The 26,282-nt window shown below is 40.9% G+C and overlaps 1 protein-coding gene across 1 annotated transcript in view; it reads left to right on the plus strand.

Moving 5' to 3' along the window:
* The window catches only part of GPC6 (glypican 6), a 1,229,455-nt gene that overhangs the window by 1,129,897 nt on the left and 73,276 nt on the right, over positions 1–26,282 (plus strand). Inside the window, exon 6 of the mRNA XM_069601873.1 lies at positions 1,666–1,809. Coding sequence (XP_069457974.1) covers positions 1,666–1,809 — 144 coding nt within the window. The remainder of the gene's footprint in view (positions 1–1,665; positions 1,810–26,282) is intronic.

Genomic DNA, 26,282 nt, shown 5'->3' on the forward strand with positions numbered 1-26,282 from the left:
TTGAATGACAAAGTCAAGGACAGGAAAATATCTGGGACATTTCTTTGATCCAGAAATCATTCCATGTTTAATATAGTCAATTCTCATTGTTTGCGTAGTTATGTTCTCTAAGTCACCGCAGACCCTGAATTAGCAAATACTGAACCATTGCTCCTATGAGAAATACAGGGTTAAGTTCCTACAAGGTTTGTTTTTTTTTTAATTGATGTATAGTTGCTTTATAGTGTGTTAGTTTCTGTTGTATGGCAAAGTAAATCCACTATACATACATGCATATCCCCTCCTTTTTGGATTTCCTTCCCATTTAGGTCACACAGAGCACTGAGTGGAGTTCTCTGTTCTATGCAGTAGATTTTCAGTAGTTATCTATTATATACATTGTGGTGTATATATGTCAATCCCAGTACCCCAATCCATCCCACTCAACCTCTCCTTCAAGCTTTTTGTCACATTTTCACCAACCCGTCAATGCATATAACCTTGTTCTATGAGTCTCTCCTGAAAAACACCTTATTTGATACATATTATTGATTCATTAACATTGAATTTATAGTCAAGTATACCATAACTCATACCTGAATGAAGTTTATCTAAAACACAGTTTTCTCCATAGGGCATATCATAGCCTTGGGAACTAGACAGAACTTCAACGCTATAGTTGGGGGCTGTTTTAAAAAGGGAAATCACCAAGTATTAATAAAGCACACACAAAAAATGTGGCATTAAATATATCACCAACGAGGTGATTTTAGAGTTTACATTAACAGTTTAAGAGCTGAAACAAGAAGGCAGAGCTTTGTCTTGTTAGACTGCTTCAGCTGGAAAGATGAACTTGGCCTCTCTACCAATGTCTGCAGACATGTTTGAATTTTTTTTTTCGAGGGGATACAAATTAATTTTAATGAGTACAGTCTTTCCTCACTATCAGCAGGAGATTAGTTCCAGGAGCCCCTGTAGATCTCAAAATCTAATTCGATCTGAGGTTGGTTGAATTTGCAGATTCGAAACCCATGGATATGGAGAAGTGAAGTGAAAGTCGCTCAGTTGTGTCTGACTCTGCAACCCCAGGGACTAAACAGTCCATGGAATTCTTCAGGCCGGAATACTGGAGTGGGTAGCCTTTCCCTTCTCCAGGGGATCTTCCCAACCCAGGGATCAAACCGAGGTCTCCCACATTGCAGGTGGATTCTTTCCCAGCTGAGCCACAGAGAAGCCCATAGATACAGAGAGGATCAGTTTGATGTGAAAGTGTAGTCACTCAGTCACATGCAACTGTTTACAACCCCATGGACTGTAGACTGCCAGGCTCCTCTGTCCATGGGATTTCCTAGGTAAGAATACTGGAATAGGTTGCCATTCCCTTCTTCAAGGGATATTCCCAACCCAGGGATCAAAACCAGGAGAGGGTCAACTGTAGGCAAATTCACAAAAACAGAATCCATAAGTAATGAGGATTGACTGTATATGTTGAAAATGAGAGTCAGGTTATAAGTTAGTCACTCTGATGGGGTAATTCTGTTTCATTGGTGTTTGTATTTGTTTAGGTTTCAGAGCCAGAGTATTTTTGGAGATAAGAGTTCCATACAAAATGTGGAGGTCAGTGCACTGAATGCTCTAGGAAGAAACTCCTTGTGTAACTTCCTAATCTTTCAATGGTTCTTCCAGGTGTTTCAGGGATGTGGCCAACCCAAACCTGCTCCAGCTCTCAGATCTGCTCGCTCAGCTCCTGAAAATTTTAATACACGATTCAGGCCTTACAATCCTGAGGAAAGACCAACCACTGCTGCGGGCACGAGCTTGGACCGGCTGGTGAGTCCCCTGGATGGATGGCCGTTGTGGCCACTTTCTGTCACCAAGGTTATTCTTCAGAAGACTTGATGGGATTCTGAAAAAGTTGGTTGTAAAAGTCATCTCAGCCTTATATCTGCTCCTGATCTTAATTAGAATATTGAAAAGTAATGAGATCTTCCTTTTAGGTCAAGAATTAGGTTATTTAAGAAGTCTTATCACTATTAATCCACTCATCCAATGACCAAATTTTCAACTCCATATTTCTTCTGAAATATTAATTTGAAGACTAAGTTACAATGTCTTCTAGAGATATAATTACAATAGCACATTTCTTATTCATCTGCTTTAGTTATTTATTTAATTATGATACAGTGTAACTTTATTATGAATGTTCCTTTTATGTAAAGTTTTCTCTTTGAAAATACCTTGCCAAAAGACTCCAAATCAATATTACTACTATTTTTTTTCTTTTTTGTGTGTCTTTTAAAAGTTGAAATCCTTAAAAAGAGTCACTCTTTGATGCATTTAAATGTGTGTCAGGGGACCAAATATCTATCATTGAAGCAATTTACTTGGAGATTACAACCATAAATATAGTAAACATGATTTTTAATGTTTTTCAGACATCAAATTTTGCTATAAAAATGAAAAGCTCATAATTTCCAAGAAATACTGCCTGTTTTCAATACAATTTATAGCAGTATAAACAATTTATATACCTGTAATTGTTAGTGCTGTTAATGTTGCTTTGCCAATTATCTTGATGTAAAATTAACAGATAAAAGCCTTAAGGTCATAAACACTTGAACCACATCTGATTATGTCATATAAACTCAGATCTCAAGGGTTTCTGGTTATGAAAATACTTTTATTAGTCACTGTTATAAATTATCATTTTAGTTAATATCCATCTACAGTGTAGAAGCTGTAAGATTAAATTGGTAGCATTTGACCTCATCATAAGCATTTCTCTCAGCATTTCTCTCTATAAAAATCAAAAGTACTTACAACACAAAGGCCTATCCAGGAAGCGCCAATGTGAAGGGGTAAGTGGAGTCATTAACCACTAAATTATGTTATAAATTTATTACTGTTTATTAGCAAGTAAAACTCCCTCTTCAGTGTAGGTTTTGCAAAAGGGATAATCTGGGTAATTGCTTCACCTTTGTACTTTACCTTAGTTATATCTATTGTCCACTCACAATTTCAGGAAAAGTTTAAAATTAGTCACATTTTTTTTTTCTTTTCAACAAAACGATGGTTTCATTAGATTCCATTGTTTGCATTCTCATTTTATAAATTCCTTTGTATGCCGAGATCCTTTTAACCAAAGCATAGTTTATGAGTATGGCCTTGACCTCCCCCTGTCTCTCTTTCCTTCCTTTTTTCCTTTCCTATTTCAGTTGGCTCTGCATAATTATTGAAACAATTCAGGCTTTTTGGAATTTTTATAAACTCTACCTTCAGAACTAGGCACAATGGAAGATTAGTAAGTTTTGGAGATCTGCTGTACAAACACTGTGTTATAGATAACAGTACTGTATTGGTTAAGAGGCTAGATCTCAGGTTAAATGTTCTTACCACAGGAAAATAAAATTGGAAAACAAATAGAGTATATTATCCACTTAGTTAAAACTGCATTGACTTTGAACCGTATAATGACATCTATGACTACTAATTAATTTTTTTGCCTTTGAAACAGAAGCACAGTCTTCTCTCCTCCCAGGAAAGATACACACACACACACACACACACACACACACACTCAAACAGAGTAAGTAGAGCGAGAAAAATACTTTTCCCAAGGCAACAGTATTTATACAATTCAGTACAGCTTGAATAAAACATCAACACTTTGAGAATTTCATACGATGTCTAAAATCTAGTAGATATGAAAATTGGAATTTGAACCTTTTCTTTTAAAAAAGAACTTCACTGGTCATCCCCCAAATGCCCCAAATATAAGAGTCTTGAGAAGTCCTGGAAAAGCAAACTGATTTAGGATCTTCTATTTTATGCACCCCTAAAGTATATTTAATCATTTTTTAAAAGAATTAGTAATGGTTAATCATATCATGAGGAAAAAACAAAGACTAACTCAAGAGATACTCCCCTGGAGAAGGGAACGGCTACCCACTCCAGTATTCTGGCCTGAAGAATTCCATGAGCGGAGCGGTTCATGGGGTCGCAAAGAGTCGGACACGACTGAGCGACTGACGCTTTCACTTTCAAACTCAAAGCACATAAGGACCAGAGCCAGTGTATATGAATTCAAATTAATAAGCCAATTTTATTCTAAAATGCTCTCCAGCGGCATGCAGCACTTACTTCATCATAGGTGTGGCTCCAGGCTCTATAAGGGAGAATGACAGTTTTATTAATTTCTTATTCAATTAAATTCTGATTCCTTCCCAGATTGTAAGAATCAGCAATTTGTAATTCACAGCCAGTCATAAACCAACCTGGAGCTACTTTTCCACCCCTAAGGCCAAGGGACTGCTTCCATGTCAACAGGAGCTAGACAAGGTTATTCTTGAGAAACACAAGATAGCTCCAAAACTAACATCAGAATCTCCATTTGCAGCCATTGTTTCCTCCAAAGCTTTCTTTCTTTTGTGGGTTCAACAAAGCTCTGAATAGCAGAAAGGTTGGAGCGGTTCCCTTGGCCAGACAGTGCTGGGCATCAGACAGATAAAATCATCTTCAAGACGCATGTGAAGGTGAAGGGTCCTGCTGGGTCTGACATATATTACTGCCTATTTGGAATGTTTATGAACAAATCTCATGGTACCTACTCCTGTTTTAATTTTCTTCTGCAAGGATGTTTCCTGAATATTTACAAGAAGCATGTGTCCCCAAAAAGAAGGGTAACTGGAAAAGACTTCCTTTAATTTCTCTCAGTGTTTCAGCAGAGCGCATGCTTCAAAAGGACAACACCTCAACAATCACCCCGCCCCTTTTGCCAAAGTAAAAATGACTTAATTGTAAAACTGTTGGAGAATCGCTTCTTACTACGATTTAAAAGTAGTACCTGTGGCATTAACTTTGGGTTCCATTGGTAAATGTTCTTATACCAGCTATTATAAGGCTATTTTTTATGTGAAGGGGTAGTTATGGGGATTGTTTTTAGAAGTAAATCTCCTAATCCCCAACTGGATAAACTGCTGCTAAACCTTATATAAAATAATTGAAAGCAAGACTCTCTTTAAAATAGATCAGTAGCATCATTTCATTTCTTCTTACCTTTATAAAGCAGTCAATTATTTTATATCATTAGGGAACACTCCATATGTTCCTCCAAATTTATACTGGCAAAAAAAAAATTGTTTAGGTATAGCTTTCAGACATGCTATTGTAAAGTCATTTTTATCATCCCATAATGAATGAATATCCTTATATAAATTCTACTGCTGATGGAAAGCTGACTCATCAGAAAATATTACAGTCCTTCCTGCTATGGTTTGTTCAAGATAAAAATGCCATCAACTAATCTGATCAATAAACTGGTCCCATTATCATGTGTCTCTTTCCTATCACCCACTCTCAGTCTAATAGTCCTTCTGTCCCAGCCCACTGTTATGCATTTTCAATTAAATAGATCAGGGGTGTTTATTTGAAATTAGGAAGAGATTGATTCTCTTTCTTTTTTTCTTAAATTTACATCCTGTGAATTCTCTTAATAATTGAACATAAAGTAATTATTTCTTTAAAGAAAATTTCACTCAACCGTCAATGAAAGTATAGAGTGTAAAAATAAATCAGCATAAAAATAGCTCAGTTTTTAAGATCTGCCAATAGCACGGTGTTTCAGGTCATCCTCTGTTAAGGATGGTTAGTTGTACAGCTCAGAATATTATTGCACAACATGCTATACAACCCCTGGACACGCTTGGGCAGAAAATGTCAGTTATTTTACTCCAGCTAATTTGTTAGAGCAAAAGTAATAATAAAGTAAATTGTGTGTCTTAGAGGGATACATTTTATTAAAGTAGATTAAAAAAAAAACTGGACTTGGAAGTTAATTTAATCAATGGCAATGGGTTAGACCAATGGGTCTCCAGTAAGTATTCAACATCATACCATGTATGCAGGTTCTCAAATATTCTACTTGTCATTCTGAGGGAATTGGGAGCGGTGGTGGGTGGAATGCCAGTCTGCAAAGCTAAACGTTATACCTGTGCTGTACTATTATGTATAGAATAATCTCTCTTTCTTTTTCCTTTGAATTTCTTTTCCTCTTGCTTCCCAGAGGATTGTGTGGAGGACAATGCAACATAGTGTAAGCTTCGGTCTTCTTCTTCTTCTCAACCCCATTTGTCTCTGTATGGTCATTCCAGGGAGCTTCTGAGAAATCCCACCTCCACTTCCTCTTTCCAAACTGTCCAGAGAGTGAACATTGAACACTGTATGTGACCAGTGGGTTTAGGAATGTCCTCTCGGCTTGGTATTTATGGTTAACGACATTTTTGGTATTCTTACTCAATGGCAAGGTTTTCAGTCTCAGCTTTGTGGAAAACTAGCTCATTTGGTGGCTGATTTAAATTCTGTCCCTACATTCATAGTACGTGTAGCCTGCCTGAAAAACTCTCTCTTCCCTGATACAATATATTGGCTTTTGTCTTCTTGTGCTGAGAAAATAATTACCTCCCTAATAATAATAACAAACCAACATCAACTCTCATGCATAAGGAGCTAATTTTCCCATTAGCTGGGAACATAGAGAATTTAGCAGGGTAAGGAATATTTGTGATACAGTTTGCTTATTTTTTTCTCCTACTCAAATTTACTGATGTGTTTTAGTGCATTTAGAGATAGACCATTGGGTATTTATTGTGACAGAGCAATTTGTATTGGAGATGAGGACAGGCACGCCCAGGTTATCCTACCTGACTTTCTGTATTAATCATAATAATCAAATAGTTATGTGATCCAGTGGTTTTCATAATACCACTCCATGCTGGTCCTACCATTTCAGAAATACCTGAGCCCTCCTTAGCGTCATGGATCTGTACGAGAAGATGCCTCTCACCTGCTGAGCTCATTTATTCATGCAGCACACCTGTGTCGTGATGCTGCACACCTGCCTGACCCTCAATTCAGGCAGTGGCAACACTATGTCTAAATTTCCTCCTTTCAAATTCATGTGTTTAAAAGAAAATGTCCTCTGAGTAGTATCCCTATTCATCATTCCAGGTCTTGGAGCCCAGGGCAGTTTGGATAAGGGAAAAAAGGTTAGAGGTAAATCCGAAAGTTTAAAGGTAAATCTGAAGAAAGGTACTCCTTCCAGGAGTACTCTGGAAGGGAAGATTTTGAGGAAGGAACAGGAAAGACAGGTAGCTTAAGGTCTCCTGGTGCTAAATGGAAAGTGGGAGAAGAAAGCATCAGTGGTGGGACAAGTCAGGGTTCTATTACTTTGGTCCACTTGATGAAACTTACCTGGCTCCAGTTGACAGAGTGTGCCAACCAACCCTCAGCAGCATTCTCTTGGTATCTCCAGACTGTCTGGCAGTTGACCTAGTCCAACCTTCTTATCTGATGTTTATCATGACCCTAATGGTTTCCCCCAAGAAGAATGATGTCCTTAAACATATTGGAAAGAATGTAAATCATAATACCATCTCCACCCACTCCCCAACTGTGCTGGACTTCTCTGCTTGTCTCCTATAATCCTCTCTAGCTAGGCTCCCCAAAATCAGATGTCGGTTATTGGATATGTTTCTTCCAAAACCACAATGCAGTTCCTGAAATGTATGAGCCTGCCACGGGTGTTAATATTAATAGGTATAAATTTAAGTACTTAGCAAATATCACCAAATCCTGGGAACCCGAATACTTTTCTTATGGTTCGGAAGCAAAATGGACAAAGCAATTCACATTCTGGCTGCCATTTCCTGCCTGATGGTTAATCCCAGTTTTGGAATAAAATGCTGGTCATAAAAATGTTCTTCCATGCCTCTTTGGGACCATTTTGGTGTGATTTAGGAAGTCTTGGTTGTAAGGATGAGGGAAACTGTCTGTTGTTCATTTTAAATTGCCATGGCATTTCGTTGTCACCTCAAAGGATTCTGCATCCAGCTAATCCACTCTTTTGCATTTCAAAAGGATGTCAGGCTGTGTTTAAGAAACTGCTTTATTATCTAGAGCCTCAGCCGCTGTCTTTAGGTGAAACTGATATTTTCCATCTTCCACCTCAGCAACGAGACACAGACACACGCAGAGACATACGCACACACCCTCAGTCTTTGCTTGGCCCAAACAGGAGAAGCTAAAACCTCAGTAACAACAGTAAACCAGATTCTGTACTTTAATTAGTTTTCTAAAGATAAATGGGTCAAGGCCAGATTGGCTTTCAGTCTCTGCTGCAGCTGAATAAATTATGCCCCATTCACCCCAGCAAACAAACAGCTACTGCTCAACTCCTTTCAGACTGTGAACTGTTCAGTCCTGCCTGAACTTGCTGTATCTGTTGGCTGCAAACCCCCCACTGAGACACCCTAGTTTCCTTTTCAATGAACCCTTGGCAATCCTAGCAGCAAAATACAGCGAGCTTTCAAAGCAGGGAGAAAATACAAAACATTAAAGCCAAGCCACCCAACTTTTTCGGTCTTCATTTCTGCCCTTCTCTGGGCAACAACAGCAGCATGTCGTGGTTGGGGAGGCCTCCCAACATAGTCTTTGTTCCATTTAGAGGCTTGTGGTTGATGAATCCCAAGTGGGGAATGTCATCAGACGCACATGTAAAATGATGGCTTATCTCTGGGATATTCAGCATCTTCCATGGGCTTGGAGGAAGCACACATCTAATTCAATGATATGAACTGTTGGAAACCTGGGTGGAATGCCTGCCCCTTCTGTGGAATTTTCAGCTCACACCCAATGGACAGTGGACTGTTTTTACATCCTTGGGAACCTCTTCTTTCAGGAATGTGGAAGAACAGAGAAAATAGGAGAATCAGAGACCTTTCTTTCAGCTCAGGCAAGGCTGTGTTTAATTGCATCAGGCTGTATGCCATGGGGAGAAACGTCCACTCCGCTGGCTGCGTTAGTCCCTGAGAGATACTGAAGCCCATTCCGCTCCACTGCTTCAAGACACATACAGAGGCTCATGTGGATTCCAGCAATGAAGTCAGGCCACATGTTTTAAAGGGGGAAAACTTTTGCACAGTTTGCTTTAGGTACAAATGGTCTCAAATCACTTGGAGGGTAATTTTACCAACAAAACCACTTTCAACTCTGTCTTTAAATTCTCCTTTGTCCTCCGAAACATTTAAGCAAGAGCTTTGCTGACCTCTATGTCATAAAAATGAAATGTTACACTTTCAGACCCCAAATATAGCTATACAGATTCTATGTCTATTTTATGGTATGTTGATAGGCTTGTTTTTCCCTTCAGACATGAAGTTTTCTTTCAGAATGCCTGACTTCAGCTAAACCCAAAATGATGCATTCTATGGGTATCAATCAATCAATCATGTATTTACTGAGATCTCCTCTGTGGGGTAGCACTTAGTAAAACTTAACTAGCATATACAGTCTCCATCATCACATGTTGTTAGTGCTAGCATCATCAAAAAGGCAGGAGTGACTATTTACAAAATAACATTGTTTATCAAACCAGTTAGACACACCAGGTTTCCTCCAGGGAAATGTATCTAATTCAGAGCATCATAAAACCTTAGCCTGGAGGAAGTAGGAATTTGATTTTGTAATCTGAGATAGACTACACCAATAAAGAATATGTGGAAGTCATGATAACAAATATGGCTTCCCAGGTGGCTCAGTGGTAAAGGATCCAGCTGCCAAGGAGGAGACATGGGTTTGATCCCTGGGTCAGGAAGATCCTGTGGAGAAGGAAATGGCAAACCACTCCAGTGATGTTGCCTAGAGAATTGCAGGGACGGCAGAGCCTGGTGGGCTGCTGTCTATAGGGTCGCACAGAGTCGGACACAACTGAAGTGACTTAGCAGAAGGCAATGGCAACCCACTCCAGTACTCTTACCTGGAAAATCCCATGTATGAAGGACCCTGGTAGGCTGCAGTCCATGGGGTCTGCAGAGTCAGACACGACTGAGCAACTTCACTTTCATTTTTCACTTTCATGCATTGGAGAAGGAAATGGCAACCCACTCCAGTGTTCTTGCCTGGAGAATCCCAGGGACAGGGGAGCCTGGTGGGCTGCCGTCTATGGGGTTGCACAGAGTCGGACACGACTGAAGTGACTTAGCAGCAGCAGCATCTATGTAATAGGTGTTTTCAGTGACTTGATGATGAAAACCTGAACAGACAAGTCATACTAAACTGCCCAAACCATACCATGTAAAATATGTGTTCAGGAGCGGGATCAGTGGACATAGCTCTTTCATTAAATTATTGAGCAGCTTATGGAAAGGCTGCAGTCATTTTTCTCATAGCTGTCTGAGATATTTGCACCATGACTCCCAGATGTGATGTTCAGGCTTATGAGAGATAGAGCTGAAGAAATGGGATTTTTTCATAAATACCAGTTTTGATGTATTTGCTGTATAATCAATCAGCTTTTAACTGACTCTGGGGCCTATGGAATACATTTTAAAGCACTGGGAATTTGGCTATTCCCATAACATACTTGGACACTCTTTACTGCCAGCAGTAAAACTCAGGCATAAACATTGTAGAGAAAACCAGATGAAAAGAAACCTGTTTGAGTGAAAATTGACTTCTCTTCATAAATGCTAAAGGTAGAGACATATCTGCAATACACAATAATTTTATTACTTAAGTTCATTCATGGTCATTATCGTCAAAGGCTCTGACTTCATGGGTATTTTCTTGCATCTGAAAGACTGACTAAGCTATAAGGAAAAAAAAAAAAAAGACAGGCTGACAATAAATGAATGAACCAGCAACTGTAGCAGCACCACTCATATTGCTGGCTAGCAAATAATTTTTTGGAAGTTGGGTTTGTGTAATATCTTTAGAAGCTTTTCCAATACTGTATTGATCTGGATGGGCCAAGCCAGGTCCTGAAGCAATGACAAACAACCCCCAGAATGACTCACAAAAACACAAGTTTATTTCCTGTTGGTACCAAGTGCCCACAGTTGACTTGACTGTGGGTCAGCCACACGTGGTCGGCACTCTCACTCCAGGACACAGGGTGCCAGAGCAGCCGTTATCTGGAGCTTCTCCTGTTACCCCCCTGGCAGCCCACTTCAGTATCCTTGCCTGGAAAATCCCATGGACAGAGGAACCTGGCAGGTTACAGTTCATGGGGTCACAAAGAGTTGGACATGCCTGAGCGACTGAGCACATTGCCTGTTGCAGCGGCAGGGGAAAGAGAGAGCATGGCAAGGGGGCTGTCAACACAGCCCCCATGGAAGGGCCACAACACAGAGTTTCTATCTGGTCACGTGACCAAAGCAGGTCACGTGACCTAGCCTGCTGTCCAGAAGGCAGGAACATTTGTCCCTCTGTGTCGCACACAGACTGAAAATGGACACATTTGTAAACAGAAACATTGTCAATCTCAATCACAGATGACCACGGCAAGATTTTTTTAAAATAAAGTTTTGTTTTGAATTTAAACTAGAGCTAAAATGGCCCAGTTGACCGCTCTTTTCAGCACCTTCCAGCCTTTCTAAGTCTCCTTGAGGCAGCTGCACAGAAACCAGGTTCTCCAAGGATCATGATTTAAAACTGCTAGAGGATCTAGTATCTCTTCTGCTTCTATCATTTTTTAAATTTTATTTTATTTTTTTGACCACACCACAAGGTATATGGGATCTTAGTTCCACAACCAGGGATCAAACCAGCACTCCCTGCATTGAGAGCATGGAGTCTTAACCACTGGACCTCCCTGGAAATCCCAAGGCAAGATTTTTAAATTGATAAGAATCGATTCATTACTCTTTGCAACTCTGAGACAAATCTTACATGAAAAAAAGAGAAAAACTCATCACTCATTCAACAACTGTTTATTGTATTGTAATACAAGCTGAGTATAAGTGACTAGAACATAATCAAAGAACTCACAACACTTTGGGGGATGGCAGACAAACTTAGCTTTAACCTAAATCAGACTATGTACTGGTCAGGAGTGCATTTTAAAGTTTTAGAAATGGAGGAGAATTCTAAGTCCTTGTTACAAAGGGAGTGTCTACCTTGCCCTGGAAAGCTAGCTTCCCTTTCTAAGTCTGGTTGATTTTTAGCATTGGATGGCTCTTTCTCCTACCTGAACTTCAAATTCAACCATCATTCAACTAGACTGAGATGAATGGGAGTCCCACCCCAGTATCCAACCAAGTCAGTGTCTCAAACAAGGATGAAGAAGCTGGTGCCAATGAGTAGGAGAAACAGAATGAGCAAAGTCTTTTTTATTGCCAGCATTTAAATGTCTTTCAGATCCAGACTGTATATTTTTAAAATTAGCCTTGGATCCTGGATACTGTGAGTGCTGCTCTTGTCTGACTTGATGTCATGTTTGCTTAGACGAAGCAATTTTTCTGCTCTTCTCCTTTCTGGGTCAACCTAGCTGGAGCAAATCAAATTGTTCTCCCTCTTTCTCCCTTTCATACATCATCATTTAAGATCACCAAGAATTCAAGTTCCAGAACCTGCCCTTGTCTCCTTTTACAATAGCTGTTTATTTCTGAACAGCGTTCATGAAGAAGAACACTTTTCGCAGGTTAATCAGGCAAATTGCACAGGCATGGTAAACTTGAAATGAAAATCTCAGGAATGTGTGTCATTAGCTTCCGAGTGGAATTATTTGCAAAATCGTAGAGCTCTGATTTAGCTGGAAGGAAAATTACAATATAAATTCATAAATTATTTATGGGTAATGAAGCAGGAAAACAATGACTTTGTAAGTTTTATTCTAAGGGATTTGAACCTAAGATAACTCCCCAAAGCAGGCTGAATTCGTTTCAATGAAGAACACTCATCTGGGCATTTGAAAAACCTAAGCTTTTCCTTTGCTTGCTCTTTGCGCCTCCTTGAGTGCTAGAGAAAAGGGGTAAATACAAAGCAGCTAGACCAGCTCTGGGAAGAAAACGGAACGGTAGTGAGCTGCCTTAATTGATCTCCTCGCATAAAATCCAAAAACCCAGGGGCTATCTTTAGTGTGAGACATGTCCTCGTGAAAATGTTTCCAGTTACTCAGAAAAATCAAATCTTCTTTATACAGCAGTCTTCAAGGAGCAAGAAATATTTCATTAGGATTTTAATAGTGAGGGCTCAAGTGAAAGAAACTCCATCTTGTCTTGTCAACCTTTATTCTCTCTTGAAAAATAAATAAAGTACGATATCTTTACAGTAGTTTCACTGAAAGAATTCTTTCTCTCTGACTTTGGAGAGTTAGAAATTAAATGAGTCCTTAGGAAGATTTTTTAATTTAATTTTTTTGAAATATAGTTTATTTAGAATGTTGTGTTAGTTTCTACTGTCCAGCAAAGTGCATCAGTTGTACATACACGTATATAACTACTCTTTTAGATTCTTTTCCCATGCAAGTCACTACAGAGTATTGAGACTAGTTCCCTGTACTATACAGCAGTTCCTTATTAGGTATCTATCTTATATATTGTAATGTGTATTCCCAGGTGGCTCAGGGGTGAAGAAGCCACCTGCAAATGTAAGAGATGCAGGTTCGACCACTGATCCAGGAAGATCCTCTGGAAGAGGAAGTGCCAACCCACTCCAGTATTCTTGCCTGGAAAATTCCATGGACAGAAGAGCCATGGGGTTGCAAAAGAGTCAGACACGACTTAGGGACTAAACAACAACAACAATGTGTATATGTCAATCCCAATCTCCTAATTTATCCCCCCTCCCCCTACTTTTTTGTGATATACTTTGAAGACATTAATTTACATAACTCTGATATGACAAGGATGGATTGTATGTGTGTGTTTATATTTTTAATTACACTATACTCTTTGTGTAAGTAAAAAACCCAGAGATTTGCTATAGTTATTTATCAAATTGTAGCTGAAGCATGATACTTTTATATAAACTTCTATGATTCATGACTAGTTTTTAAAATATTTATTTATTTTTAATTGAAGGATAATTGCTTTACAATATTGTGTTGGCTTCTGGCGTCCACATGAATCAGCCATAGGTATACGTGTGTCCCCACCCTCTTGAACCTCCCCACTACCTCCCACCCCTTTCCACCCGTCTAGATTGTTACAGAGCCCCGGTTTGGGTTCCCTGAGTCATACAGCAAATTCCCGTTGGTTATCTATTTTACATATGGCAGTGCATATGTTTCCATGCTACTTTCTCCATCCGTCCCACCCTCTCCTTCCCCACCGCCTGTGTCCATAAGTCTTTCCTCTATGTCTGCATCTCCATTACTGCCCTGCAAATATGTTCATCAGTACCATCTTTCTAGATTCTGTAGGTATGTGTTAGAAAGAAAGTGAAGTCGCTCAGTCGTGTCCAACTCTTGGTGACCCCATGGACTGTAGCCTACCAGGCTCCTCTGTCCATGGGATTTTCCAGGCAATAGTACTGGAGTGGGGTGCCATTGCCTTCTCCAGGAGGTATGTGTTAATGTATGATATTTGCTTTCCTCTTTCTGACTTACTTCACTCTGTATAACAGGCTGTGGGCTCATCCGCTTCATTAGAACTGACTCAAACGCATTCCTTTTCAGGGTTGAGTAATGTTCCATTGTATATATGTACCACAGCTTCTTTACCCATTCATCTGTTGATGGACATCTGGATTGCTTGCATGTTCTAGCTGTTGTAAATAGCGCTGCAGTGAACACTGGGGTACATGTGTCTTTTCCAGTTTTGGTTTCCTCAGAGCATATGCCTAGGAGTGGGACTGCTGGGTCATATGGTAGTTTTATTCCTAGTTTGTTAAGGTGATTCATCACCACTTAATAAAATTCAGCGACACCCAGTGGTGAACCAGATGTGACTACCAATTTCCAGTGTTCCCTCATTCCCCCTCATCGTGTCCTTTCCTAAACTTAGCCTACCGCAGAAAAGTGTCATAGCGCCCTGCCTCCTGGAGGAGTAGCAGGGAAAAGATGAGATAAGATGACCCTTTTCAGAATAGTCTTCAAATCTTACATATTTTGACTGATTTTTTTTGGGGGGGAGGGGAGTTTTTTCCCACCAGTTGCTAGGAGAGCTATTTCACTGTGCAGGAAAATTGATCTGTTTCTCCATGTTGCTCTATTTTTATCTCATATATTTTGAGTCTATGCTTGTAGTTACAGTTTTATCTTCTATGCACCTTGACCTTGTCATCATTATATAGGAATCCCTTGTCTCTGGTAGTATTAGTTGCAGTTGTTTGCCTTGACATCCATTTCTTTCTGATATCAATATAGTTACACCAGACTTTTACTAATATTTGACTGACATATCTCATTTCACATCTTCACTGCCAACCTTTCTGAAACTTTATGTTTTACTTATGCCTCTTGGCTTATATTTAAATCGAGACTGACAACATTTGTACTTTAATTGGTGCAATTAGTTCATTTAAATGTACTAGAAAAACTAAGATAGTTGAGTTTATTTTTTCCATCTCATTTTGTGGTTTCTATTTGTCTCATCTATTCCAGTCTTATTTTTGCTTCTTTCTTATAGATTGATTGAGAATTTTTTTCTCATTCCACTTTTTTCTTCTGATGTTTAGAATCTAAATGCTTTATTTATTTATTTTAGTCTTTTAATAGTTGCTCTTGAAATGTTAGCACATGTCTAGATGTTACAAAATCTGAGTTTAATTAATCAGTGAATATCTTTACCCTTCTCTGGAACAACACAAGGACCTCAAAACATCTCAGTTTTGATCATTTCCTCTCAAAGTATACGCTGTTATTATTGGATTATTTAGTTCTATCTTGTAATGTTTCTAATCTTATAGGATTTTAGATAATGGAATTTTGTATAGAACCACATCTTACTGCTTTCTTTGGTTATCATTCCTTCTTGCATCAAACTGTCCATCAGGAATCACTTTCCTAGGTCAGGAATACATACTATAGGATTTACTTTACTGAGGGTTTTATTTGAAAACATCTTTGTCTGCCCTCATTCCTGAGAGACATTTATGTTCCATACGTCATCCTCGATGGGACCTTCCGTTGCTCTGAGTACACTGCTGCTTATATTTCACTGTTTCCTGGTTTCTATGACTGCTGTTGAGAAGCTACTCTCAGCCCTTCTCCTATAAGTAATCTGTATTACCTCTCGAGCTGCTTTTAAGTTCTTCTTTGTTGTTCTGTAATTTTATGGTACTATGTCTAGATATAGATCCCCCCATCTTAGGATTTGCTTGACTTTCTAAATCTCCTAAGATGTCTTTCATTATCTAGAAAACTCTAAGCCTTCATCTCTTCAACATTGTCTCAACCTGTTCCCTCTTTCTCTGCTCTTATTCTACAACCGATTAGACAAGTCAGATGTTCTCCCTGTCCTCCATGTCTCCTAATCTGTCTTTGTCTCTTTCTACAGTCAGAATAATTCTTTTGTGTGCCACCTCTCAGGTTATTATCTCTCCCTTCTGTTGTAAATACTCTCCCGTTAAAAACATCCACTGAGTTTCAACTTTAATGATTATATTTTTCATTTGTAATATTTAGTTCTTTTTATATGCTTAGTCCAATGTTCAGTAGTTTCTTGCTCTTTATTCACTTTTTTAAACCCTACCTTTTTATCTTTGAACATACTAATTCTACCCTTCACATCTGATACTTCAGATATCTGAAGTGTTTTCTTGTCTCATCTGGTATTTCAGCTGGCTTTTGCACATGGTGCTTTGTTTCCTTATATATCTTATATTCTATTTTATTGAAAGTCTTTGTGGCTTGTGGTGAAGGGTATTTCTATTTCTCTCTCCTACTAAGGATTTAACCCCTTGAAATAATAGCTTTTCGTGATATAGACTGATGGCCTCAGGGAAGCCTTACACTCTAATATTTCTGCCCCTTGCCACTCCATGCAAATCTCTTAAAACCAAAGCTTCAGGTCATCTGGGTCTGGAAGATGTTTTTTAGGGCAAAAGCCAACCTTAACACTGATGTTTTGTTTTTCTGGGGTTCCTATTTTCACTTAGTTTCCAGTGGCACTGGTCCACTCCATGGCAGTTCTGCTGTGGACTGCAGAACCACGGTGCATTAAGCTCTTTAGATGGGAGGTTCTTCTACAGAAACTCTGAATTCTACCCAGGTCCACATTCTGCACCTCATGGGCCAGTGCTAATGCCTGCGAAGTGCTTAATGGACACCTGCTGGACAGGCTTGCCTGGGATGTAACAGTGTTTCATTCATTCTAGAAGGAAATGGCAACCCACTCCAGTACTCTTGCCTAGAAAATCCCACGGATGGAGGAGCCTGGTGTCCATGGGTTCGCAAAGAGTCAGATAGGACTGAGCAACTTCACTTTCACTTTCACTTCACTGCCTCAGCCCAACAGGGGGCGGACACAGGCAGAGCAAGGAAGGAGTGTTCGGTGTCATAAACCCTGCATCCACATTATGCAGATGAGGACGGCCGGACTGAGAATGAAGCCAGCCCCACATAGTTTAGTGACGGATGGATTCGTTCACTCCTTTTGTCCTTCCCAATCATTCTGGGAGGCACTCCCCACTCCACTAGGCACAACCGTGTTTCTTTCCACATGGTATAACACAGATGCCGAGCCAGGAGGCACCCAAACAGAGCTCAGATTTCTGTGTGAGCCTGAGCCAATCACCTGACCTTGTGCCATTTTCTGATCTGTCAAATGGAACAGAAAAAAAAAAAGTACCTATGTTATTCTGTTTAAGTGTTGATGATAGCTAACGGGCATAAATCTGGCTCAGGCATGGTCTGCAACTAAGATTAGTTATCAATAGTGTTATTGCTAATAAGAGTGCTATCAATGGGTTAGGTGTGACTGTTATCATTAATCAAATAAGGAAAATATCAAATTTCAAAGATTTCCATTTTTCACTGAGACTTGGTCTTTAACACAAAGCCTGTGGATAAACCCCTTTGCCCCAGCCTTTGGTTTTTGCAGAAAGTGGCTAGTTCTGCTTCGAGCCTCAGTGTTGGAGGAGATGAGGGCTAGGAAAAGTTTTGTTGGGAGCTGTTAGGAAGAATCACAAAGGAAATGCTAACACCAGCATCTGCATGCTAGTCAAATAAGCGAGCGCCGGGAGTGTCTCTAAGACACGGTAGCGAGATGACCATGAAAATTCCAAGGGTGTACATTGGTGAAGCTGATAAGAGATTCGAGTCTATAAAAGTGTTTAGGAAGCAGGCGACTAAGTAGTAGATGAAAATAACCGAGAGGAATGACAAGAGTAGGGGGCAGAACGATGCGCCCAGGCGCAGATGACTCATTTCTGAGAGCAGGGTATGTCACCACCCAAGACTGCCACCAAAGGGCTTTTAAAAAAACCCACTCACTCAGTCTAGGGAAGGTAGAAATCCTGGCAGACAACATGAAAAACCCAAATTAGGTGGCTGAATCGGATGCGAAGGTGAATAGCATCTGAAATAGCCTTTTTAAAATTTTTTATTTACTTGAAGGTGATCACAGGGGCAAGTCATCGACAGTAATTGATGTGTAATATGGTCGTCACTTGGAGAGTAGATTTGACTATGGGGAATGACAAGAAGTAGACCAAGGATCTTGCAGCTGTGTTTTTTCTTCCCCCATCCTGACCTCGCTCCTTTTAAAAATAAAAGGAGAAATGGAAGCGTCAAGTTGTGAAGGTTTGCCAGTGACTGAGGTGCCAGAGCAGGATCCCAGGTTTCTTATTTTTATCCCCATTTATACCCACCCAATTGCCCTACCTACCTGGCTTGCAAAATATAACATGGTTTCCGATTGAAGCAGGAACCCCTTAACAGTCTCTTCCGGTTCAATAAATAAGAAGAGTGCTCCACATTTATGGAGCGCTTAGAATAATAGATAAAGGATTTTCACAGATCGCACCTCGTTTGTAATGCTTGAAACAACTGGAAACAGTTATTTGATGTTTTCCTTGAAGAGACTACCAGGGCTGGTTTTCTGTTTCCCAGGGGCCTAATGCTACAATCCTCTTGGTATCTGTGATATTTCTGCTGCCATCAAAGGTCAAACAAGAGGTGAACAGACATTTTAGTGGGTTGATTGCTATTTTGTCTCTTGTCTGTTGCCCACGATACTTTCTTAAGATCCTATGTTTGGGGGTGATAAAGAAGAAGGGGTGAAGGGAGGGAGGGAGGGAGAGAGGAAGGGAAGGAATTTTCCTGCCTGACACCCAGAGCTACTTCTGGTTCCTCAAGCAACTTTGTAGAATTCCATGATGAAACCTGGAGACTCAGTCAAGCAAGATGAAGAAAGGATGTTGGTGGGAGAATGGGGCAGAGGGTCATATGGTCTGGACCGTGACTGTGGTGAGAGTTTCCAGAACATTCAATCAATTGCCCTCCCAAGTTTACTTTTCACTCCATTGCTGGTATTTTCTCAACAGCTCTCAATCATGGGAATTTGGGATTCAGGGTCGTCATTTTATAAGCTCTTCCTATATAATAACAGCATTGTCAAGTAAATTATTTTTGGTTGAATTGATTATTAGGAGTAACAGCTATGGCTCTATTAATTTAAAATGATAAGAGGCTTTCATCATGTTATTTAAAATGCTTGTGGGAGTTGTATGAAGTCCCTCCAGGATTACTGACTTTGGGTTTAAAATCCTTATTATAGACTTTTGTCTTCTGTGTCCAAATCATTGCATTCTCTTGAATTGTGGTCAGCAATTTCTCAGCCCTTTTGAGTCACCGTGACGCAAACAGGACTGTGATCTATCCAGAAACACCAAAGCCATGTTTGGCTTTGGGCTGACTCACGCCAAGTCTAAAAACAAGACTGTTTGTTCAGGTAAGTAGAACAAGATGCAAATGGAGCCCAAGGCCTTGATCCTTTTAAAAATGCTGGCTAAGGCCTTCTTCCTCACCATGAACTTTCCCACCATCCTCTCAAGAGTGTCACAAGAGGGTGGAGTGAGACAGCTTGGAGCCTAAGGCCAGATTCACCATCACTGCCAGGGAAAACTAATGTGAAATGCTTGCTCTGCGTTCAAGGGTCCTTTGAGTTGGAAGGACGTTAAAGCCCATCTAGTCCAATACCCTCATTTTACCAGTGGGGATGCCAGAATCCAGAGAGATGACGTAACTGATGCCGAAATCACACCAGCTTAGCACTAAGCTGCTTCTTTGCTTCTCAACGTTAGTTCAAGTAGTACATCCGGAAATGCACTTTTTAAAATAATGTCACCCTGGTTGTTGTCAGCTTGTTTTTAATGCCATTTTATTCCACTAAGATCAGGAATTTTTTGCATTGAAATATGTGTGTGTGTGTGTGTGTGTGTGTGTGTATAAAATAGAGTAGAAAAGCCCACGAAATTATAATCACAAAGAAAAATAAAATTGAATTTGTTGAATCCACTGCCACAAGGAAGGTAGTTTTTTTCTCTTAATAGATTTTCATACAAGTTTTCACTTCACAGCAAAAGTAAGCAGAAAGTATAAAAATTCCCTTATACTCTGTACTTCACATATACGCAGTCTCCCTCACTGTCAGCATCCTTCTCTAGCTGGTACGCTTGTTTTTTTATCTTGTGTTTTACTTCAGGTTGTACCCTTTGACCAACATCTTCCCAGTTTCCCCAGGTCCTGCTAACCACCATTCTACCCTCTATTTCTACAAATTTGAATGCTTTCAATTCTATATTTAAGTCTATATGTATATATATCCCACCGTGTATGTGTGTGTACTCGGTTGCTCAGTCGTGTCCAGCTCTTTGCGACCCCATGGACTGTGGCCTGCCAGGCTCCTCTGTCCTTGGGATTTCCCAGGCAAGAATATCATACAGTATGATGATGCTTTCTCTGTCTGACTGATCTCACTAAGCATAATGACCTCAAATGCCTCAATATCCATCTACATTGCGGCAAATAATGGCTGAAAAATACTCTAATCAGGTGTTTGTTTGGAAACATTGGGTTTCCTTTCCAAAAAATTTCATTTGGGCTTTTCATAAGATACTATAGAAAAACCCGAATGAAATTTTTTGGCTAACCCAATGTATATCATCTCTTGTACATATATACTGTGTCTTCTTTATCCATTCATCCATTGATACTTAGGTTGTTTACATATCTTGGTTATTGTGAATAATGCTGTAATAAGCAAGGAAATGCAGATATCTTTTTGAAATCCCATTTTCATTTTCTTTGGATATATACCCAGAAGTGAAATTGCTGGATCATATGGTAGTTCAGTTTTTAGTTTTTTGAGGAACCTCCATACCATTTTCCATAGGGACTGCACCAATTTACATTCCCACCAACAGCTCACAAGGGCTCTCTTTTCGCCACACCCTTAACCCTTCTTACCTCTGATCTCCTTGACAATAGCCGTTCAGCCGGCATGAGGTGATCGGTGCTACAGTTATCATAATCAATGAAACTACTCTGACTCTCCTTGTCATCCAAGCTGATCTTAACTCAGCTGGCAGGAGGCAGGCTATCTTAAAAGCTGCCGTTTTCTAGTGAAAACACAGATGTAAGTCCTTCCAGCTTTCTTCTTTCCATTCAAAGGGTGGGGAGAGAAGAACAGAGCTGATGGATAAAAATAAACGAGAGACCCTGTGATGCTCTCCAAACGGCCAGAACTAGGCTCCTGTGAGTCAAGACAATGAAGTCAGAGGAGCTTCTCCCCTCCTCTAAGACCATCTAGAAATGTGTGGGAAAAGGAGGGGCCACTTTCAGCTCCAACTCCTATTTCATCGGCAGTAACTTTCTCAGGGACTTACTCATCAAAATCACATTTGCGATTCAGCTCCTACCCACATCAGAACAAGACAGCAAAGGTTCTCAGCGTATCTCCAGGCTCACGTATGCCCTGGCGTGGACAGAACGGTGTGTGGTTTCTCACATGCAGGATTTCAAGCATAATTTTAAAGAGTAGGGCCCACTGCCTTCTGCTGGAGCCGGCTGTTTATGTAGCTGTAAGACTGTTTTACTAGCTATGTTTGTGGAGGTGCCTTTTCCTTCTGTGTCAGCAAAATTGCTGGGCCGATGGGGCTGGGGACTGTTGGGATCTCACGGAGATGATTAATTGCCGAACATCTCAGATGTTTTACTCTTCCCGGCGCTGGGGGCCCCTTTCATCTCTTCTTCGCGGGGATACACTCTCCTCTCCTTCTCTCCCACTCCGTCCCCTGCATTCACACTCCCCCCCCCCCCCCCCCCCCCCCCGCCCCCACTGCTCCCTCCCTGCTGCAGTTCTCGCCTGGAATTCTAGGCCACAACACAAGGGGCAAAAAAAAAAAAAAAAAAGGTGTTTTCATATCCCGGTTAATTTACTGCAGTCAGAGCCAAAACAAAAACACAACATTCTGAAAATGCCAAGCTCTGGGGAGAAAGGTCTCCTCGCTAAACTGATGCTGCCCTATGACCCTGGGACCCTTTTTCAAGATTCTCACTGATGCCCTAACACAGGGTGATCACATGGACTGAAAATACAGATTCAAAAGCCATTGGGTCATTTTCTTGAGGAGGGGAGAGAGTAGGGGGTATTTGTTTTTTTTCACTTAATTAACAGAATGTGTGATACCAAGTAAGCTGTGAGTGATCACCGACTGCTTTTTATGGGATTGAGTCTTAAGTGCAATTCATTTCACGTATGTCTTCCTTTCCTTCAATAGCTCCAGTGCCTCCTCTTTGTAGGGCAGAGTTGAGCTGAGAGGCTTCCTAACTGTGAGAAGTAGGGCCACACTGTGCCCCTGGGGACTTTAAAACTGACTTCTCCATCTGAGCGTACTGTACACCCCCTCCCTGATTTTGTTGGGAGAGAGAAGAACAGAGGGTTATCTTTCATGCTTCCTGGAGATAAACTACAAAGCCAGCAGAGAAAGGTCTGTCACTAACATCTCAAAGGTTCTCTCTGCCCACTAGACCGGCATTTCTGAAGATCTGGGACCTGATTGCCCCCATGAGAAGATAGATTCCTAAAGACCAACCCAGCAAAGGGGGATGGTCTGGGACAGAGGGGACTGCTGACCTGGAAATCGGGAGCCCTGGTTATGGCCCCTCCTCTGCATTGCCTTAGTGTGTGACCATGCACAGCCCAGTTGTCCTCACCTGTAAAATGAAGGATGGTCAGGACAGTCCTCCAGAACACGGTGACCTTGAGCTTGTGTGTCAGTGTGGAACGGGGGACCCCACTGAGCTCCACCAGTGGATTCTAGATCATGCTTTGGAGCTTCTGAGAAAGAACTCTGTAGGGCTGAAAAAAACAGAGGCCTCAGAGGGGTTTTTTTCCCTTCCTTTCTTTTTTCAGAACATCCAGCCAATGTCCTTTAGAGCTTGGCTCCTATTTCTTTGTAGTCCAAGAGGGAGTCCAGGAGGAACAGAGTAAAGAAACTAAATTAAATGTCCATAAGAATGTCCCCAAAGAATAGAGGCATGGGGAAAGTCACAATTGAATTTAAGCCTCTGAAAACAGATGACAAAATGCTGAGCTCTCCCTGCGTGTTCACGGTTATAAATTTTCACATGAGCTCACGGTGTTCCCAGGACTCCCAGGCCCTGGCCTCTCACATCCTCTGCCTAAAAGGATGAGGCTCCAGGAGTGAGTCTGCACCTCGTGTTACCCTCCGCAGCTGCCCTCTGCTTGCTCTGGGAGATGTTTGATTCCTCCCCTCCACCTTTCATTTCCTCTTTGAGGGGCGATGTCCCAAATTACACAGCCAAGGTCTTCACCATAGGATCTGCAGAGGGTTAGAAAATAGATCCAATCTTGAATAACTGTGGTTGAACAATTGTGTGAATATTGTTGAAATCCATGCTTTTTCCAGATGAAAATAGCATTCCACTCACAAGGTGGATTAGACGGATTCAGGAGACCCAGAAACTCTTGGGTTGTCCCATGACTTCTCCAAAGCTGTTTTGTTTTTTGCTTTTTTTCCAGCTCCTTCTTCTCTTACCTTGATCCTATTCAGGACAGAAATCCCTGGGTTAGAAATTTTGCCCATTCCCATAAATATGGCTTTTTGAACCTCCCAAGAAACAGAAAGGAAGTCAAATGTAATTACTCAGCCTCTAAGATTTAATCATGTGGTGATTCATCAAAGGTTCTGAAGATGCTGCACGTTTCTGAAGTGAAATGTGCCTTCTGAGAGGCTCCTTTGCCGTGTTGCTTTCATGAAGAAAGAAAGAACCATGAGAGGGAATTTCACACCAGGACCAAGGCTTGTGCTGTGACACCTATTTATCTGTGTTCCCTTGAACCATGTTGATACCATTGTGTTTGAATAAGTTCAGTCTCATCTCTCCTCTCTCCTCCTCCTTCATCTTTGCTGTTGTCCTGGAAACTATACATCCTCTGCCTGTGTTTTCCAACCTTGTAACAATTTGAAGTCATTTTCAAATATTATCAGGCAGGCAAAATTTTTACCTCACTGAAAACCCATGCCTGGCCACCTACGATGTGACCTTGTGTTAAGTTGCTCCAATCATGTCCGACTCTCTGCAACCCCATGGACTGTAACCCACCAGATTCCTCTGTCCATGGGATTCTCCAGGCAAGAAAACTGGAGTGGGTTTCTATGCCCTCCTTCAGGGGATCTTTCCAACCCAGGGATTGAACCCGTGTCTCTTATGTCTCCTGCTTTGGCAGGCAGATTCTTTACCAGTGGCGCCACTTGGGAAACCCACCATGTGACCTTGGGCAAGTCAGTTCATTCCACTGAGCCTCTAGTCCAGCAACTCTCAGGCTTGACTCTGTCAAAACTGAGGGACTTGACTAAACACTGCAGTCTGTCTGCAGAGGAGCTGATGTGTCTGCTCTGGGGCTGGTCCAGGTCTCCATTCTTGGAACTCTCTCCAGGGTTTTTCAATGTGCAGCCAGGGATGCCAACCACTTCTCTAGGTCCTTGTTCTTCAACTGAGGATCTTAGGTCAGCAACATCAGTATCCCCTGGATGTCTGTAAGAAATGAAGATCCTCAGCTCTGCCTGTAAGACCTACTGCCTCAGAATCTGCATTTCAGCAAGACCCCAGGTGACCCCTGGGTCCATTATAGTCAGAGAAGTACAGCTGTAATCCCTTGTCTGTTAACAGGGGATAATAATATTCATGACATGGTGCATGCTTTTCCCCATGTAACCTCAAAAAAATAGAGGAGAAACTGCAGATATAGGCTCTTAAGCCTGCTTCACAGAGCTGTGTGATCTGATGGGTTTGTAGTGTGTGTGGTGGGATGGAGGGGCAGGGATGTTCCTTTCTGTGGTTTTCTTAAGACCTCTTAAGAGGCTGATGGTTAACATTTAAATGACCATGTAAAATGGTCCTATGAGTTTAATATGTCCCTTTGATCTGAGAAACTAGACTTCCTCCCCCCAAAATAAAATTTGCCTCCTTTTTCTATCACATTTTAGTTTGACTTGGGGGCTATAAATCAACTCCAGTTGGCAGATGGACTTGAGAAATGCAGAAAGGTTTTTAGTAAAGGATAGTGATTAGTAAAATAGAGGAACCAGGCTGGACAAATGGAGCTCAAGCTAGTCAGACATGTTTGTTTACAAGGGATCAGCAAACTATGGCCCACAGGCCATGTCAACTATTTGTTTAAATAAAGTTTTATTGGAGTATAGCCCCACTCATTGTTAGATATCAGTTAGGTATCATCTATGCTGCTTTTGCACTGCAGCAGTAACACCGAGTAGTCCTAAGGGATAGCACATGGTGTGCAAAGCCAGAAATAATGCTCTCCTTGTTCTGAAGGCTTTCACAGAAAAAGTTTGCCTATTTCTGAGTTAGAGCAACTACTGAATGAGGCCAAGGCTGGGTGGGCACTGGCCATCTGGGCTCATTGACTTGTTGGGTTTCATGGCCCTGTCTATACCTCTAATCCCAAGCAGGCATTGAGCAGCTGTGTGGTTGTGGCAGGGCCAGCTGGAGGGCCTGGTACAGACCCATCCACATGCTGGGAACAAACAGGAGAGAAGAGGTCATCTTTGTCTACAGAGAGCAGTATTTGTCTGTCGAATTGGTGGAAGATTGCTTGGACTTCTACCTAAAATATCCCCTTTATAAGTAACTGCATTTCAAAATAATATGAGGAAAGAGCCTGGCAAGAAAACCCCGAGGTAAACACAGAAATGCAAAATTTCCCATCAAGCTAGAAAGCAAAGATGCTTACCTGGGAAAAGTGATATGTAATTTAATGTGCCATCAGTCTATTTCAAGAAAGAAATTCCTTCTGCAGGGCAAGTTTTAAGCACTTGGGATATAGACATTAAGCCACTTGGGGGACACTATCAAAGCATGTCTAAAATAAAAGCATGTCCTATTTTCTATCTTTTTTTCTTCTTCAGCATGCTATGGCGAAATCAAGGGTCACATAAGATTTGACCTCTGCTCTCAGTCTGAGAACCAGTTGTTGCTAACCATCCTACAGTGATGCTTAGTGGGACAGGAATTAGAAGAGAGAGATGAAGAGAGATAG

Source organism: Ovis canadensis, chromosome 10, assembly GCF_042477335.2.
Source record: "Ovis canadensis isolate MfBH-ARS-UI-01 breed Bighorn chromosome 10, ARS-UI_OviCan_v2, whole genome shotgun sequence".
In the NCBI taxonomy this organism is placed as follows: Eukaryota; Metazoa; Chordata; class Mammalia; order Artiodactyla; family Bovidae; genus Ovis; species Ovis canadensis.